Raw genomic sequence first — 16055 nt, 5'->3', positions numbered from 1 at the left:
GGCCGGCCCAGACTGTGCACCCCCAGGTCAGCGTGCAGCCTGAGAAGCAGCCTTTTAATTACAGCGGGGCAATGGAGTCCCCGAACTCTGCTGTCATTACGGCCACTGTCAGTGAGGTCCCCATTGCCTGTGCTGGCTGGGAGCCCTGGAGGACACGGTGCCCACACTGCTCTGTCCAGGCCAGAGTCCTAGTTGTTTTCCTTGGCTGCCATGATGGTCACCCTGCCCCCCATGCCAGACGCCAGTGTCCCCGGCCCTCTGGAGAACAGGAGCCCTGAGAAACAGGAGACGGGATGTCTGATGTGAAACCCAGGCAAGCGGGCGGTGCCCACGGCCGGGCACAGGCAGCTGTGAAGCCTCGCAGTGCCCAGGGAGCCGGGGCAGAGACATGGGCATCCTTGGGCACTACTGGAAACAGGCCACGCTTGGAAGGTCCACGACATTAGAAGGTCCCTCTGGGGCTGAGGAAAGCCAGCCCCGGGCAGGAGAAATCGAGCAGGCATTTCCAGGGCCAAGGCCAAATGAGCCCCAGCCTGCACCTTGAGAACACAGCCCGCCCCTTCGGGCTCCCTGCCTCCACCTGCAGGTTTGGGGAGCTGTCTGGAGCCCCGAGGCCCACTGCTCCCTGTGGGTCCCTCCCTCCATCACAGCGTGAACTGGGCTGGGGAGGAGGAAGAGGCGAAGAGAACGTGCACAGCACTGCCCATCCTGGGGCAAAATACCAGTCACCGCCCCATCCTGTCCTCCCAGGGTCTGCACGGTGCCCACTGCCAGCGGCCTCTGCTCTTCCCACAAGCAACTGCCAGTGCCTGCCCAGCATCTCTGCCCAGCATCCCTGATACCATGTCCCCATGTACAGAGGGGCTCCCCCAGGGAGCAAGGTCACCAGCCGGACAAAGGCGGCATTCACTTCCCTTCGCAGACACCCTTGTCTTCCCGACTTAATGTAGTCATTTCCGTGAGCACTGCAGAAAGCAGGGGCTTTTAAGGAACGAAAGGGTTGCAAAGCTGTCAAGGTGGAAGTGCTGGCCCGTCACACTGCACGACCAAATGACCCACAGAAGGCCAGATTGTAGTCACCTGCATATGCATGCATGTGTGTGTGTGTGTGCGTGTGCGTGTGTGGTCCATACTCACATGGAACCCCGGGGGGAACACCAAAGAGGTAAGATTTACATCCAAAACTTAAACTATAAAAGTACAGGAAGAAACCACGGGACAAGTGTTTTACAATCTCACAATGGCAAAGATTTAACTATGACTTGGGGTGTGAAAGCCACAACCTAGGGCTGAAGTTGCAGCTCAGTGGTAGAGCATTTGTCCCGCATGTGTGAGGCCGGGGGTCCAATCCCTGGGCCTGCCTAATAATAATAATAACAACAACAACAGTAAAAGTCATGACATGGAATACTGCTAAAATCTGCCACAAAAACATAAACAGCAAAAACAAATATCACACAGACCTCATTAACAAAGTCAGTCAGTGCCAGGTGGGAAAATACCTGTGACTCACTCACAGGTGGACAGCGAATCTCGCCCCAGGAGGGCTGGGAGCCCTGGGAGGGGGCTGCCCACCCAGCGAGCACCAGGCCCTGGGTTCCGACCCCAGCACCGCAAAAGCAAAACCCTGAACATGGCTAAGAAAGAGCAAAAGCAGCAATAACAACCACCACCCAGCAAATACATGGACAGTGTACGAGGCCGGCCACAGACAGGGAGGCCACGTGAGTCTTACACACATTTCTCACAAATGTAAAAGGCCACCTCGCTCGTCCTGAGGGAAAGCACATGAAAACCACACCAAGGGCCCCTTTTCATCTGTGAAGGTGGCGCCCTCTGCTGGCGAGGCTGTGGGAGAGCAGGCGCCTCCAGGACAGCTGCCAGCGCTCCAAAGGTGGAAGCTGAATGCTGGTCACCTGGGCCAGGCTGGTGGCAGGCTCCGCTGCGGGACTGTGACCAGAGCTAAGGTTCTCACGATGCTGGCTGTGCATCGGGCCCGGTTCTGAGAGCTCTTGACGTCTCTCGCTGGCTCCTCACAGCCGCTCTGAAGCAGGAGGAGGCATCGGCATCCTCCGTGTTTCACACACGAGGAGATGGGAGCACAGGGGTCAGGTGACTTGCCCAAGGTCACACAGCAGAACAGAGGCAGAGCCGGGCTGAGTGCACTCAACCCCACCCCCGTGCTGGGAATCGAACCCACACCAAGCCACATCAGAGCGCAAGGACACAGGCACTGGGGGAAGGGGCAGGAACGCAAGGTGGAGCTGCAGGGCACGCACAGGGGTGCCGGGGCGGTGGGTGCAGAGGCACTGTCACCTGATCTCGGTCACATCCGATTTCTCCAGCTTCTGCAGCTCCAGCGTGGCAGCCTCCAGGGTGGGCAAGACCTCGGCCAGCGCCCTCTCGGCCTCGGCCCTCTCCACCGCGATGACCTTGTTCTGCTCCTCAGTCTCCGTGGCTTTTTCCTCCGCCAGCTTCTTCTTCTCCTCCGCTGCGGGGCACGGGCGGGGTCCCCACAGACTGACCATTCTCCCTGATCACCCACACCCCACCCCGACCCTGCCTCTCCCCACTTCTTCCCCTCTCTCCAGTCCCCACTGCCTTTGCCCTGGGACACTGACCAGGCTCAAGTGTCCCTCGGCCACTGCACCCACACTGTCCACCTGTGGGGCCCGAACCCCAGTGCCCTCCAAGGCCATGTGACGGGACCCTCCCTTCGGGGTCTCATGTGAAAGGAAATGACCGACTAAGATGAGGTCGTGGGTCCTGACGAGCTGGAGGCCCTGCGCCCTTCCCAGTGTCCCCCCCAACGTGCACAACTGCGCGTCCGAACTGAGAAAGGGAAAGATGTTCAAAGGTGAGCAGGCGAGGCTCCCCGGAGGAAGGCTGGAGCCTCGGGCCGGGTGCTCAGGCCTGCAGCAGCCGGTGTCTCTGTCCATCCCGCCCTGTGCACCTGGCCCATGTCCACGCCCGCTCACCGATGGCAGTGTTGGTGGCGATCTCCTCTAGCAGGGTCTCGCAGGCGGCCGACTTCTCTGCCAGCACAACCTTCTGCTCGGCCAGCTTCTCCTTCAGCTCGGCCAGCTGCACGGTGGCCTCCTTCAGCTTGTCCAGCCCGCCCTCCAGCCGCCTGCACTGCGCTGGGACCCCAGACAGCGCTGGTCACTGTCCCCTCAGCACTGCCTGAGCCCCCAGGGGCCCCTTGTCTTCCAGTCCAGCCCCCCCAACCCCCAGCAGACTCCACCACAATGAATCTGGAGACCCCGCCTCCCAGCCCAGAGCTGTTTCTAAACAGCCTCGGCCCACAGAGCGCTTTGGGCCCCAAACAACGTCTGCACGGCCAGCACTGAAAATAAAATTCAGGGAACACTGGCATCCTACCCACAGGAGAACAGCCCCCCAACATCTGGGCTTGCTGAGGGAAACCTGCTTTAAGAAAAGGCCAGCACGGCCCGGCGTGGTGGCACACACCTGACACCTGAGGACTCTGAGAGGCTGAGGCAGGAGGGTCAATGAGCCAGCCTGGGCAATCTAGCCACCCAGAGAGACCCTGTCTCTAAATAAAAAATGAAAGAAGGGCTGGGGATGTAGCTCAGTGAGAAGGCCCTGGGTTCAACCCCCAGCACTGGAGGTGGAAGGAAGGAAGGAAAAAGGGAAGAAAAAGAGTAGGGATGAGCGCCCAGATCCTGGCTCCAAGGAGCACAACTTGGCTGGGTGCAGCCTCTGCCCGCTCACCTATGTTCCCCTGCATCTTCTCGTCCAGCAGCCTGGAGTACGAGTGAATGAAATCCAGGTAGTTCTTGGGGGTGACGTAGTTGCTGCGCCGCAGCTTCTGTAGGAACTGTTGGCTGAAGCCCTCCACGGACTGGTGCACCAGTACCATGTGCTCCACCAGGCCCTCCATGTTCTCGGCCGGGATCATCGGATTGTCCCCTGGAGAGGGCGGGCGGAGGGCAGCAGCATCACCCTGTGTCCAGGGCCCCAGCGCGCCCAAAGGCTGCAGATGGGACCCGCAGACCAGCGTCGCGCAGCACAGTTCGCCGTGGCCAGGAGCGAGAGGGACCGTGACCAGGGGAGAGGGGTGCAGCCATAGGACGGCCAGGGCCACCACAGAGCAAGGACACGGTGATCCGAGCTGCCCCGGGGCGGCCCTCATGGGGCCGACTCCAAGAGGCTCTGCTGGCCCTGTGAACTTGAACAACACGGAGCAGAGTGGAGGGGACCCAGCCGGAAAGGAGCTCATGTGCGTATTTGATGGGGCGGAGCCTCAGTGTAGATGATGGGGAGTTTCCAAAATAGGTGGTGGTGATGGCTGCACACTAGGAATGTAATTCGTCCCAGAAGTATACTTGTCCAAAATTTATAAAGATTTTTAAAATTAATACAAACAGGAAAAGAGCAGTGACCATTGTGGGTGGCGTTTGTGGACCCCTGATACCCGCTCTGCCGACTCCTCTAACAGAGGCCGATCCTGCATCCCAACTGCAGGAACCTCTGTCTGCCCTAAGGACTAGGACACCGTGGGCCACGGGCCAGGGCCTCCAGGCAGGGCCACACCTCATCCTGCCCTGCCCCTCCCCTGATGGCCACCTCCCCAGGTGCACACAGGGCTTACTCAGCCGTGCTCAGCCGGAGCCCCACATCCAGCACACTGGAAGAGCTCGTGATGGCTTCCAGGGCACTCAGACCGCCTGACAGATACGGACATGTCTCTCCTCTCTCCCTCTCTCTTTCTCTCTCTCTCTCTCTCTCGCTCTCTCTCGAGACAGGGTCTCACTGTGTAGCCCAGGCTGGCCCTGAACTCACTGTGTAGCCCAGGGTGGCCCTGAACTCACTGTGTAGCCCAGGGCGCCCTTGAACTCAGGGTGATCCCCCTGCCTCAGCCTCCCAGCTCTGTCTTCTACTAAGGGAAGAAAAGTCTGACACAAAGTATGGATTGGCTCAGGTTCTGCAGATCTGATCCTGAGTTATACCAGGGTATAGAGTGCACAAAAACTTTACCTAACAAATCTTCACATTTTGGAGCAGTCATTACAACTCTAGGAATTAACTAAGCAAATTCTAGGCATCATCATCATCATTATTATTATTTTGGTTCCAGGGATCAAACTCAGGACCTTGCACTTGTGAGGCAGGCAGCAGCACCACTGAGCTAAATTCCCGGCCCATAGGCAGCATTATTTATAATGCAGAACATAAATCTAGGTGTTAACCCAGGGAAATGGCCGATTCCCCTACGGAAACCAGGGTATGCTACATCCGGTCGGCAGATTACAGCCCAAAGGACAAATCCGGCCCTCCACTTGCCCGTGTAAATCAAGTTTTATTAGAACACAGCCACAGCCATTCATTTACATATTGTCTCTGGTGGCTCTCTGGATATAGTGGCAGGACTGGCAGTGGCAGCCAAGGTAATGTTTACCACCTGGACCCTTACAGAAGAGCCTCACTGGCCCGAGTTCTAGCATCAGAAGGGGAATTCTCTTGCCTTCCTTCCCAGGAAAATCACGTTGTCATCAAAGTTATGGCTTCAGCTTGCTTGGAAGGACTGTTTATTTATTATTTATTGGGTACAAGTTTATGTATAAGGTTGAAACTATAAGGTCACCCAGTGGCATTTGTCGTAAATCTGTTCATCAGGTCTAGAGAAAAAGATTTTCCCTTCAGATAAACCGACTTGCTCTCCTATGTAGGGATTAGTATCTAAGGCTGATGGTGCCGGAAACTCTGGATAGAGAGAGAAAGTCAGAGCTGACAGATGATCATTCCCCAAGCAGCCCCAGTGTCCTTTGGATGGCGGGGCAGCGTACTTAGGCTATGAAGGGCCAGCTGACGACTACAGTTGTGGTACAAAGCAGTGTGGTGCAAATTTACCATGTGGATTACTGAGTGAGTTCATGTTTCAATAACTCTATTCATCAGAACAAGCAGTGGGCTGCGTGTAGCAGCAGGCCATGGTGTACCAACTCCTGATTTTAATGCTCCCTAACCGATTTTCATTCTAAGTTCTCCTTGTAAGTCTCCTGAAATCCCTTTGGACTAAAACACAGAAACACTAATGCTAAAAGTCTCTTGTTGCCATAGGGGTTTCCAGAGAAGGAACATACAGGACCAAACTGCAAGTCAGAAAAGTGCTAAAGGAGCTGCTTCGTTAGACAAAGGACATGGTCCCCGCGATGGCTGTGACTTACCCAAGAATGACCTTGCAACCGCATTCAGGGCTTGGGGAGGCCAGGGCATGAACCAGTCAACGCCAGTGTTGTTCACAAGGCCTAGCAAAGAGAGAGAAACGGTCCTTCTGCACTGGAGCCATCTCTGGAAGCCACCACGGTAGTGGCTGCACTGTGCTGCCTGAGTCTGGCTGCCCAGAGCAGAGCTCCTCAGGCAGGCGATCCTCCCTTGCCGGAGCTGGCTGTGCCTCTCACAGTGTTTAGCAGCATCCTTTTGTCTGCCTTGTGCTGTCACAGCTAAAGATGTCTCCGGACACAGTCAGATGTCCCCTGGGGAGCCACCCCCCACTCGGGAAACTCTTTTTTTTCAGCAGCGGGGACTGAACCGAGGGCCTTCCCACTGAGCTTCATTCCCCAGCCCTTATTATTCCGAGACAGGATCTTGCTAGGACGCTAAGTTGCCCAGGCTAGGCTTGAACTTGCGATCCTCCTGCCTCAGCCTCTCAGAGTGCTGGGATGACAGGTGTGGGCCACCAGGCCCCGCTAGAAACCTGTGTGCTAAAGGCGGGCACTGTGGTTTCTACAAGGCTGGCAGGACTGTCCCAACTGGGAGGGGCCTGAGAGCCACTGTCCAGTGCTGTGGCCCCATTACTCAGGAGGGTGGGCATGGCCCGTGCCTGAAGGGCATCAGGAATCTTCAGGCAGCAGCACCCCCAGTCCAAGGCCCCATTCTCCTTACGCTGCGTCCTGTTTCCCTTCGTTGACAGAGGCTCAGGAGAGGGTGGCTGGGTTCCCTTGGCCACGCCCTGCTCCTGGGATAAGGGATTTGGAGCCTCTGCCTCAAGGTACCTGGGAAATTCCTGCAGCGGGTCCGCAGTGTGTCCCCAACGGGCGACATGCCCAGGATGATGTGCAGGTTGTTGGCACTCTTGTTTACAAAGTACTGCCACACGGACTCCTTGGCCGGGCCCATGCCATGCTTGGAGGCCTCCTGCATGAGCTGGCTCAGGATGCCCTCCTTCTCTTCCTCAGGGAACAGTGCAGGGACAATGCCTGCAACACAGACGTGGGAGCTGGCTCTGTGTCTGGCCATCAGCTCCCCAGCCCGGCTGCCATGACGGAAGTGCAAGGGGCAGAGAGGGCAGAGGTCGCAGGCTGGGCCGGGGCGGCTGCATCACCACACTGCCCCGTGACACAGGACATCTCCTGGGCAGAGGACTGGACAGAGGCCGGCAGCTTCCCAGGAAGCCCTAATTAATTACCACCAGTTGGGTGGTTTAAAACAACAATGAAATTCAGCCTCTCAAGTTCTAGAGGCCAGAGGCCTGAAACAAAGGTGTCACAGGGCCACCTTCCACCAAAGCTCTGAGGGAGGGCACTTCCCTTCTCCTCCAGTTCCTGGGGGCTCCAGGCATCCCTTGGCTTGTGGCCTTGTCACTCCCGTCTCTGCTGTGTCTTTCCAAGGCCTCCTCCTGTAGTCTCAAGTCTCCCTCTGCTTTCTCTTATAAGGACAGCGGTCACTCAATTCAGGACCCACCCCAAATCCAGGATGTCATCTCAGGATTCTTAACCACATCAGCAAAAACTTTTTTTCTTAAAAAGGTCTCAGGCAGGGGCTCCAGGGAAATGGCAGTCGGGTGCAGTGTCAACGTGAGTGGCCTGGGGTCCACCCTGGGGATTGGTGGAGCATGCTCCTGGGTGCGTCTGGGTGGTCATGGAGGTGAGGTCTTGGGATTTGTGTCTGGTCCCTTGTCCTGTCCTTTCTGGCACTTTCCCCACTCTGCTTCCTGGTCTCCATGAACTAAGCATTGTTGCTCCACCAGGCCCTTCTGCCACGATGTTCCTGCCTTGGAGCCACCCAGCTATGGACTGAATCCCCCAAAACCATGAGCCAAGTTAAACCTCTCCTCCTTGGAGTTGCGGGTATTGAGTATTGTGTCTCAGCTGACTAATACAAGGGTACAGAACCCAGCTGTCTCTTTCAGCCTTCCTCAGCAGCTCTGTACCTTGGTTTTCTCGGTTGTGAAACCAGACAGCAAAGGTTCCTTCTCTGTCAGGTCTTCACAGAGACTAAGCAATGTGACAAACATGACAAGGGCTTGGGGGATACTCGGTCGCCCGAGCTGCCCCTCTGACTGCCACGGTGACTACTCAGGTGAAGAAAACAGCGTGGCCTCGAGAGACAGGCCAGGCAGGGCCCTGGGGGTCAGCCCCATCGTGGGGGTGGAGAGGGTGCTGGGCAGTCCCAGCAGACGTGTGGCCGGGAGGCGGCAGCAGCGTTACCTGAGGTCAGCATGTTGTTGATGAGCTCCAGGAAGCCCTCCTCGGCCACATGCGCGTCCGTGAACAGGAAGATCATCGTTTTGTTCTCGATCCCGAGCTTCAGGTAAAGGCTCTTCAGGTCTTCCCGGAAGCTGTTCTCAGAGTAGCCACGGCTCAGCAGGATCTCAAACACCTGGGGACGCAGAGCCATGGTCACCAGTGCCGGTGGCTTTGGGACAGCAGAAGGAGCCTGGTGCCTGGGGAGAGCTTGAGGCAGCACATGGTCCAGGATGGACCCAGATCCGCGAAGAAGAGGGACGAGGGTGGCCAGTACAGGTGACCTGGGCCACCTCAATGCTGAGCGTGACACAGGCATGGGGAGGCTGAGGCTAACCCCCAGCACTCCGATGAGGTCACAGCACGAGCAGAGCCCATGTGCACACGTGTGCAGAGGCCACACGGGTGTTTCTGGGGGGAGCAGAGGGGTGTGGGAAGAAAAGCTGTAGAAGGCACTTCCTGTCACACAAGGGAGGTCCTTGGAGTCACAGACAGGGAGGGAAGAGACTCAGGCCCACAGAAAGGACACATGAGGGCCCAGTGACGAAGAGTGTGCACCCCAAAAGTGTGGGCGTGACACACCTGCAACCTTGCCACCAGACAGACTGTAAAGGGTGTCAGGAAGTTAAATAAGAAACCAATTTGCTTTTTTTTTTTGCAATACTGGAGCCTGGACCCAGGGTCTTCCCACTGAGCTATGGCCCCAGATCTTTTTTATTTTTTATTCTGAGACAGGTCCTACCTAGGCTAGGTTCCAGTTTGCAGCCCTCCTGCCTCAGCCTCCCAGGGTGCGGGGATTACAGGTGTGCACCACCTCTATTCTCAAATTAGAAAATGCTGCTCACACATGCAGTGGGCATAAATGAAGACTTACAGCCAAGCCTGCCTTCTCCACAGGAGTCTACTCTGGCTCAGAGCACCCGGCAGCTTGGAAACACGTCAGGTTCGTATGACAGGAAGAGCACTGTCCTCCACCTCCCCACCGCCTCGCCCACACCCAGCCGTGCACACCCACTGGCACACTCACTGCTGTGCAGACACACACCTACACCCATCGCTCTCCGGGACAGAGCCGTTCCCTCAGCCATTCTGTGAGCACGCTGCCACACGTGAACAGTCACCCTCGTGGTCATGCAGACAGACGCCCTTCCACACCACGCCTTTGCACACACAGGCTCCCACCCTTTCACAGTCACTCACACGCGCTTTCACAGAACACTCCCCAGTCTCACACTCGAACTCAAGGCCACCGCGTGCTGCCAGCTGTGCCCGCTCCGAGCCTGCTGTCCTGCGAGGCGCCTTTTCCCCAGGACCTCAGCGTCCAGCGCCTCCAGCTGTGAGCACTGCAGTGACCTCCCTGCCACCCCCTCCCCTCCCAGGCCCTGTCCCTGCCCATCGCATCACCCTCCGTCCACCCCGCCAGGACAGGCCCGGGGGACCTGTGAGAGTGAGACAGCGGGAGAAGCAGGAGCCCCCACATTGCTGCCAGGAACGTCAGGCAGCGCAGCCACGTGGGGGCCGGGGTTGTGGCTCCCCTGACGCTGGCCACGATTACCCTGCAACCAGCAAGCCCACCCAGGAGTGTCACCCGGGACAGCCGAGACCCACGTCCACACAAGGACTTCACGGACGTCCACGGCAGCCCTGGAGCCGGCCCAGATGTCCTGCGGGTGAGCAGACACACGCGTGGCAGACGGGCACAGAGATACCAGCGACGTGCGTGGGGCTGAGGCCTGGATGCTGAGCAAAACAGGGCAGACGCAGAATGCCATGTCCCAGCCACGCAACGGGTAAGGACAAGGACGTGCACAGAGACAGACAGCTGAGGGCGGGAGGGCAGCTGGGCGGTGACAGCCTCAGGGCTCACCTCGCAGCCCGCCGTGAAGGCGGCCAGGCGGGCCAGTGACTGCTTGCCCGAGCCGCCGACACCCACCAGCAGCGCGTGGCCGCGGTCCATGCGGATGATGCGGTGCATGCGCGTCAGGTGCTCCAGCGCATCATCAAACAGCACCAGGTTCATCCGGGCATTGCTATCATTATATTCCTCCAGAATCTCCTGATTTTTGGAAAAATAAAGAACCACGTGCTAAGGATCACTGGGTTTTAGAAGCGAACTCTCCTCCTGCCCAGAGAGATTAAGAATGCAGGGCCAATTTCCCTCCTCTGAACTTCCACAGTGCAGGAATAATGAAGTCACGTGGGCTAAAGAGACAAAGTCTGGCTTTCACACTCAAGATTCCCATCCGCTGGTGTTGGATTGACCGGCGGTGAGCCACGGGTGTCGGCCATGTGACACCCCGGGAAGCCAGCCCCAGCAAGGCACTGTGTCTGACCTGGAACAGGGCTTTGGCCGCCTCGTAGTCCTGGATGTCTTCGTAAATGCGAGCTTCCTCTTCATGCAGTGCCATGCGGAAGTCCCCAAACAGGATGGGGTCCCTCATCACCACCCCCAAGTCATCGGTGAAATGTTCTGAAACCAAGCTTCGTATGTGTTCTTGCACCTTAAAACACAAGAGAGTTCAAAGACTGGAAGTCAGAGCCCTGACAGGAAATGAAGGCATCCACTCATCACCCGTCATTCGCCTTGACGGCTTCGAGGCAGTTAATAACCCGTCCTCATTGCCTATTGACCTTTTATTGCTAGTGTCTATCTTTCTGCAGTTGGCGTCCTATATAAAGAAAAAAATCGGTCTTTGGGATTTTGTTAACCCTTGTGTATTCCAGTAAGAGAAGTGTTCTGGCTGGCATCCTTCCCCTCCCTGACAGTGCCCTTCGCAGGACTGACCAGCTGCTTGTCTGCTTTGCTGATCAGCCGGTCGTGGAAGACCCTCAGACATTCATTCCTCCAGACCCTCACCATCTGGGCCTCCGTCTGGAACCTACAGGGGAAAGGGGCAGGGTCAGCGGCGAAGACCTCGGGGGAACAGGGTCACCTGCTGGTGTTGGGTGGAGCCCAGGAGCCACATCCCTGCGTCCTCTCTGTCCCCCGGCTCATGTTAGTGCAGCCTGACCGAGAGCGAGCAAACTGGAGAAGGACCACAATGTCACCATCCAGTGCAGCTGGCCCCACTTCAGGGAAGAAAAGAGCATCCTCCGCCAACGGCATAAAGACCGGAAGTGCCCGACACCACCCCTGCTGGCTGCACTATATGAAAACCAGCATCAGAGCCACCAGAACCCCCTTTTCCTAGGAACTGACACCACCTGGACCCAGCTCCGGAGCCTACCCTGGTACCTGGCCCAGAGCTGCCACCCCACCTGGAACACCTGGCACTGCCCCCTCCCGGTGGCTCTGGAGCCCTGGGGCACTGAGGGCAAGTGTGAGCTTGGGCAGAGCCCCACAGGCCCTGGTTCAATAATGCTTGCGAACCTGCATCGCTCGGAGCAGTCATCGATGTAAAGACAAAGCCTGGCAGTTTTTTTGTTTTTTGGGTTTTTTTGGTACCGGGGATCGAACTTGGGTCCTTTTGCTTGCACAGCAGGCGGCGAAACCACTGAGCTAAACCCCCGGCCCAAGCCTGGCATTTTGTTCCTGCAGCACTGGGGATGGCAGCCAGGGCCTTGCACACGCTAGGCAGGTGTCCACCACCAAGCTCCAGCCCTGGCCCAGTAAGTCTAGTTTTAATGAGCACATTTCTGTGCCCAGACTTCAGTCCTCTCTGATCTCTGCCCTCTACAGACACACCGGCGGCTGGGACATCTTGGGTGAGTGAGCTAAAGGCTTCACACAGACAAATTCCACCCGCGGAGCTGAGAGGGGATGGGCAAAGCTGCCCGCCCCAGGGTCCAGGTCTCCTGTCCCCATGCAACCCTGTGCTTCTCTTGGTCTATCAGCCTGGGGGCAGACAAAGCATCAAGCCTGAGCTGAGCTGTGTTTCTCCTTTGCCAACATAAGCAAAGACATTCAGCAGTGGTGCTGCCACCTGCCTCGCAACCCCAAGGTCCCAAGTTCGATCCTCAGTACCACAAAATAAAATTTAAAAAATAAAATAAAATACTTCCAACAGTTATTCATTTGCCAGGGATTTGGCTCAGTGGTTCCGCCGCCTGCCTCGCAAGTGCAAGATTCCCAGTTTGATCCCCAGTACCAAAAAAAAAAAAAAAAAAAAACGGATTCAGAAGACATTCAGGAGTTCACTGCTATACTGACTCACCAAATGCACTGAAAAGTCCCAGTCTTAAAGCAATAAAAGAAACCACACCTACAGGGTATATTTTAGTGAGACAAAGCATACTCACCGCTCCGGGTTAGTGAGGACGAGGCCATTAAAAACCCTTGAGAGATCTCGAAGGTTGAAGATGTAGTGAAACTTGGAGGGGGTGGGCGGTAGATCCTGGAGGATAATTTTGTAAAGCACCAATGTGCAGAATGTCAGCTTGCTACTCACAGCCACGACGCTCTCATGGAAGTTCTAACAGAATGAAAAGACCCCCCACACCCATTAATAGAGGAATAAACAGCAAGTAGCATTCAGTGAGTGGGATATTTTCCAAAAGAATGAAGCACTGGCACACACCATAGTGTGGGTGAGCCTTCAGGACAGGACCAGCCACGGGGACAGAAGGAAGTGGCCACAAGAGTGGGAGGACCTTGGGCCCAGGAATCCCCAGGGCCGGGGCAGCAGACTCGGTCCCTGTCCTGCTCCATGGCCAGGTCCCTCAGGCCTCCCTGTTCTGCTCTTCAAGGAGCTGGGAGACAGGATGGTGCCCTCCTCGCTGCGGGGGGAAGAATGGGGGGAGGGGGAGGATGCAGCCGATCATTTGTTGCCAGGGCATGAGGGCTGGGACAGGAGAAAGTGTGAATGGACAGTTTCCTCCAGGTGGAGAAATCCTGGGATTTGATCATGGTGGGAGGGGGCACACAGCACTGGGAATGGACTAAATTAAATGCCTCTGTATTGTACGCTTTAAAATGGTTAAAATAATGCATGTTAGATTGTGTGATTTTTATCATTTTTTAATGGTGATAAGGGAAAAAATACTGAGAAGCTCAGAGAAGCTGATATGCTCACACTGCCTGGGACTTTCACATTTATTGACAAGTCCACGCTGTGAGGCCAGGGCCCCTCGGTGAGTTTCATGCAACTGGCAGCGAGCTCACAGCTTTCCGAGCAATGAGTGGCCCCGAGCCCACAGGTCCTCCTGACCACTCCCGGCCTCACTACGCAGCCAGCCCAAAGCTGTGGTGTATACAAGCCCTTGGTGGCCAGCAATGCCAGGGTGAGCCTGAGTGCCATGAGACAGTGCACACCCACCACGTACCCCAAGTGCTTCCTCCTCCTCCCAGCCTCCCCATCCGAGAGCTGGGCACCGTCCTGTCTCCCGGCTCTGCAGGAGCAGGACAGGGAGCACCCAGGGCCCTGCCACGGAGCAGGACGGGGCCGAGTTCTCAGAGCCGGCCTCTGTGGATTCACTGCTGTGACCAGTGCAGCTCAGGCACCTCAGAGCCAGGCCCTGACTGCCTGGCCCCAAGGCCCTCCCACCCTCATGGACCCTTCCTCCACAAAACATACCGAAATTCTACTTTATGACTGTGTTGGTAGAAAGATGAACTTTTTTTTGTACCAGGTTTCAAACTCAGAATCTCATGCTTGCCAGCTAGGCGCTGTGTCACTGAGCTACATCCCTGGCCCTCTTTTGATTTTTAAAGAAATTAAAATATATGGGGCCAGGGATATAGCTCAGTGGTTCTGAGTTCAATCTCTGGTCCCCTCCCCACAAAAAAAGAAATTAAAATATCCAACATCTCTCTGGCCGCAGGCATCAGACGTGCTGTGCCAACGTGTAAATCAGCCCCCTGCATGCCATGTACCCCACACAGTGACCCCAGTGTAGACTCCTATCTACAATCGAGTTACCGAGGTATGGCCTTTCAGGATGGAGAAGTAGATTAAATGCAAGGACTCATCAGAAGGAAAGGGCACACTGAAGACACTGAAGAGCGAAATGAACCGCGGGTCCACCTCGTTGCGGCCCCCTCCGGCCTTGCCCATGGCAGCGATGAATCCTAGGTCCCGGATGCTCTTACGGTTCAGCTCCTTCCCACGGTCATACAGGCAGCCTCTCTCCAGCAGTAGCCTCAGGAAAGCAATGGGTTGCTGGGTGCCATACTCGTCCACCTCGGGTGTTTTAGAGGCCAGATAGGACAGTAGCATCAGGACACAGACCTCAGGGGGCCTTGCTGACCACCTAAGCTAAGGCTCACATCCCTGTCACTCTCGGAGCAGCTGGTGTTAGTGTCTTGGGGCCTCTCAAAGTGTGCTGTTACCTATGTACTCCTCTGTGACTCTTCCCAAAGTGTGTCTCCCTCGCTGGACTGTAGGCTCCATGAAGGACTGCATGACACCAGTCCCATGGGAGGTGCTCAACAGAGAGGTGATGGGATGAATGGATGGGTGGGTGGATGGATGGGTAGGATGAATGGATGGATGGATGGATGGGTGGATGGATGGGTAGGATGAATGGATGAATGGATGGGTGGGTGGATGGATGGGTAGGATGAATGGATGGATGGGTGGATGGATGGATGAATGGATGGATGGGTAGGATGAATGGATGGATGGGTGGATGGGTGGATGGATGGATGGGTAGGATGAATGGATGGATGGGTGGATGGGTGGGTGGATGGGTGGATGGTGGATGGATGAGTGGATGGATGGATGGATGGGTGGATGGGTGGGTGGGTGGATGGATGAATGGATGGAAGCAGCCTATATGCCCATCAATAGATGAACAGGTCAAGAAAATGTGGTACTTATTGTTGTTTTGTTTGTTTGTTTCTTTGGTACCAGGGATTGAACATGGGACCTTGTGCTTGCAAGACAGGCAATGGAACCACTGAGCTAAATCCCTGGCCCAAATGTGGTATTTATATACAGTGGAGTATTGCTGTGCCATAAAGAAGGATAACTTGAGTCATTTGTAGGAAAGTGCAAGGATGCACCTTGAGACCATAATGTTAAGTGAAATAAATCAGACACACAAGCTCCAATATTGTGTGGTTTCTCTTACATGAGATGCCCAAAATATAAACATAGAGCAAAATAAAAGATAGATAACAGGAAGTAGGGAGATATGTCTTTCTCAAATGGGAAGAGGATCAAGAAATGGAGAGGGAGAAAAGGGAGGGAAAGAAAATTTTAAAAATTAAGATGTGTTATGTACATGCACCAATGCCACACAAGGAACATACACACTATGTACTATAAATATGTACTAATAAAAAATAAAAACATGAACTAGTGGATAAACGGATGGATGGATGGATAGATGGATGGACAGATGGTTAAACAGATGGATGAATAAGTGGAATAATAGATGACTAGATGACAACGGGATGGATGGATGGACGGATAGGATGGACGGATGAATCCTGAGCAGATGACTAAATATATGAATGGATGGACAGATGATCAGATATGTGGATGACTGAATGGATCCTGGTTTTGCACATGCTCCTCTGGAAGATGGATTTTCAGGGGAGAAATGGTCCCATAAAAAGATATTAACTTAAATTCCAATGTGTTGAGAAAGCTTTGTAGCTCTCAGGCTCTGGCCCCAGAAATG

General features: G+C 55.5%; 1 protein-coding gene across 7 annotated transcripts in view; it reads right to left on the bottom strand.

The window, feature by feature from the left end:
- The window catches only part of Dnah10 (dynein axonemal heavy chain 10), a 98312-nt gene that overhangs the window by 16456 nt on the left and 65801 nt on the right, over positions 1 to 16055 (bottom strand). For 6 of the 7 annotated variants that reach the window (XR_002394580.2, XM_021257629.2, XM_087198035.1 and 3 more), the window contains exons 47-57: positions 14348 to 14608; positions 12729 to 12901; positions 11275 to 11368; positions 10823 to 10990; positions 10357 to 10545; positions 8454 to 8625; positions 7020 to 7223; positions 6192 to 6272; positions 3736 to 3933; positions 2979 to 3140; positions 2317 to 2491 (exon numbers count right to left, since the gene is read on the bottom strand). Coding sequence is in view for 6 of the 7 variants with exons in the window: in XM_021257629.2 (XP_021113288.2) it covers positions 2317 to 2491; positions 2979 to 3140; positions 3736 to 3933; positions 6192 to 6272; positions 7020 to 7223; positions 8454 to 8625; positions 10357 to 10545; positions 10823 to 10990; positions 11275 to 11368; positions 12729 to 12901; positions 14348 to 14608 (1877 nt within the window). In the remaining variant the exon portion in view is untranslated. The remainder of the gene's footprint in view (positions 1 to 2316; positions 2492 to 2978; positions 3141 to 3735; positions 3934 to 6191; positions 6273 to 7019; positions 7224 to 8453; positions 8626 to 10356; positions 10546 to 10822; positions 10991 to 11274; positions 11369 to 12728; positions 12902 to 14347; positions 14609 to 16055) is intronic. The other variant, XM_021257627.2, reaches the window with a different exon arrangement.

This window comes from Heterocephalus glaber, unplaced genomic scaffold, assembly GCF_053883595.1.
Source record: "Heterocephalus glaber isolate CG9 unplaced genomic scaffold, H.glaber_assembly_v1.0 deba00001687, whole genome shotgun sequence".
NCBI lineage: Eukaryota > Metazoa > Chordata > Mammalia > Rodentia > Bathyergidae > Heterocephalus > Heterocephalus glaber.
Note: the sequence above shows the minus strand (reverse complement) of the source record. Positions and strands in the feature narration are given on the sequence as shown.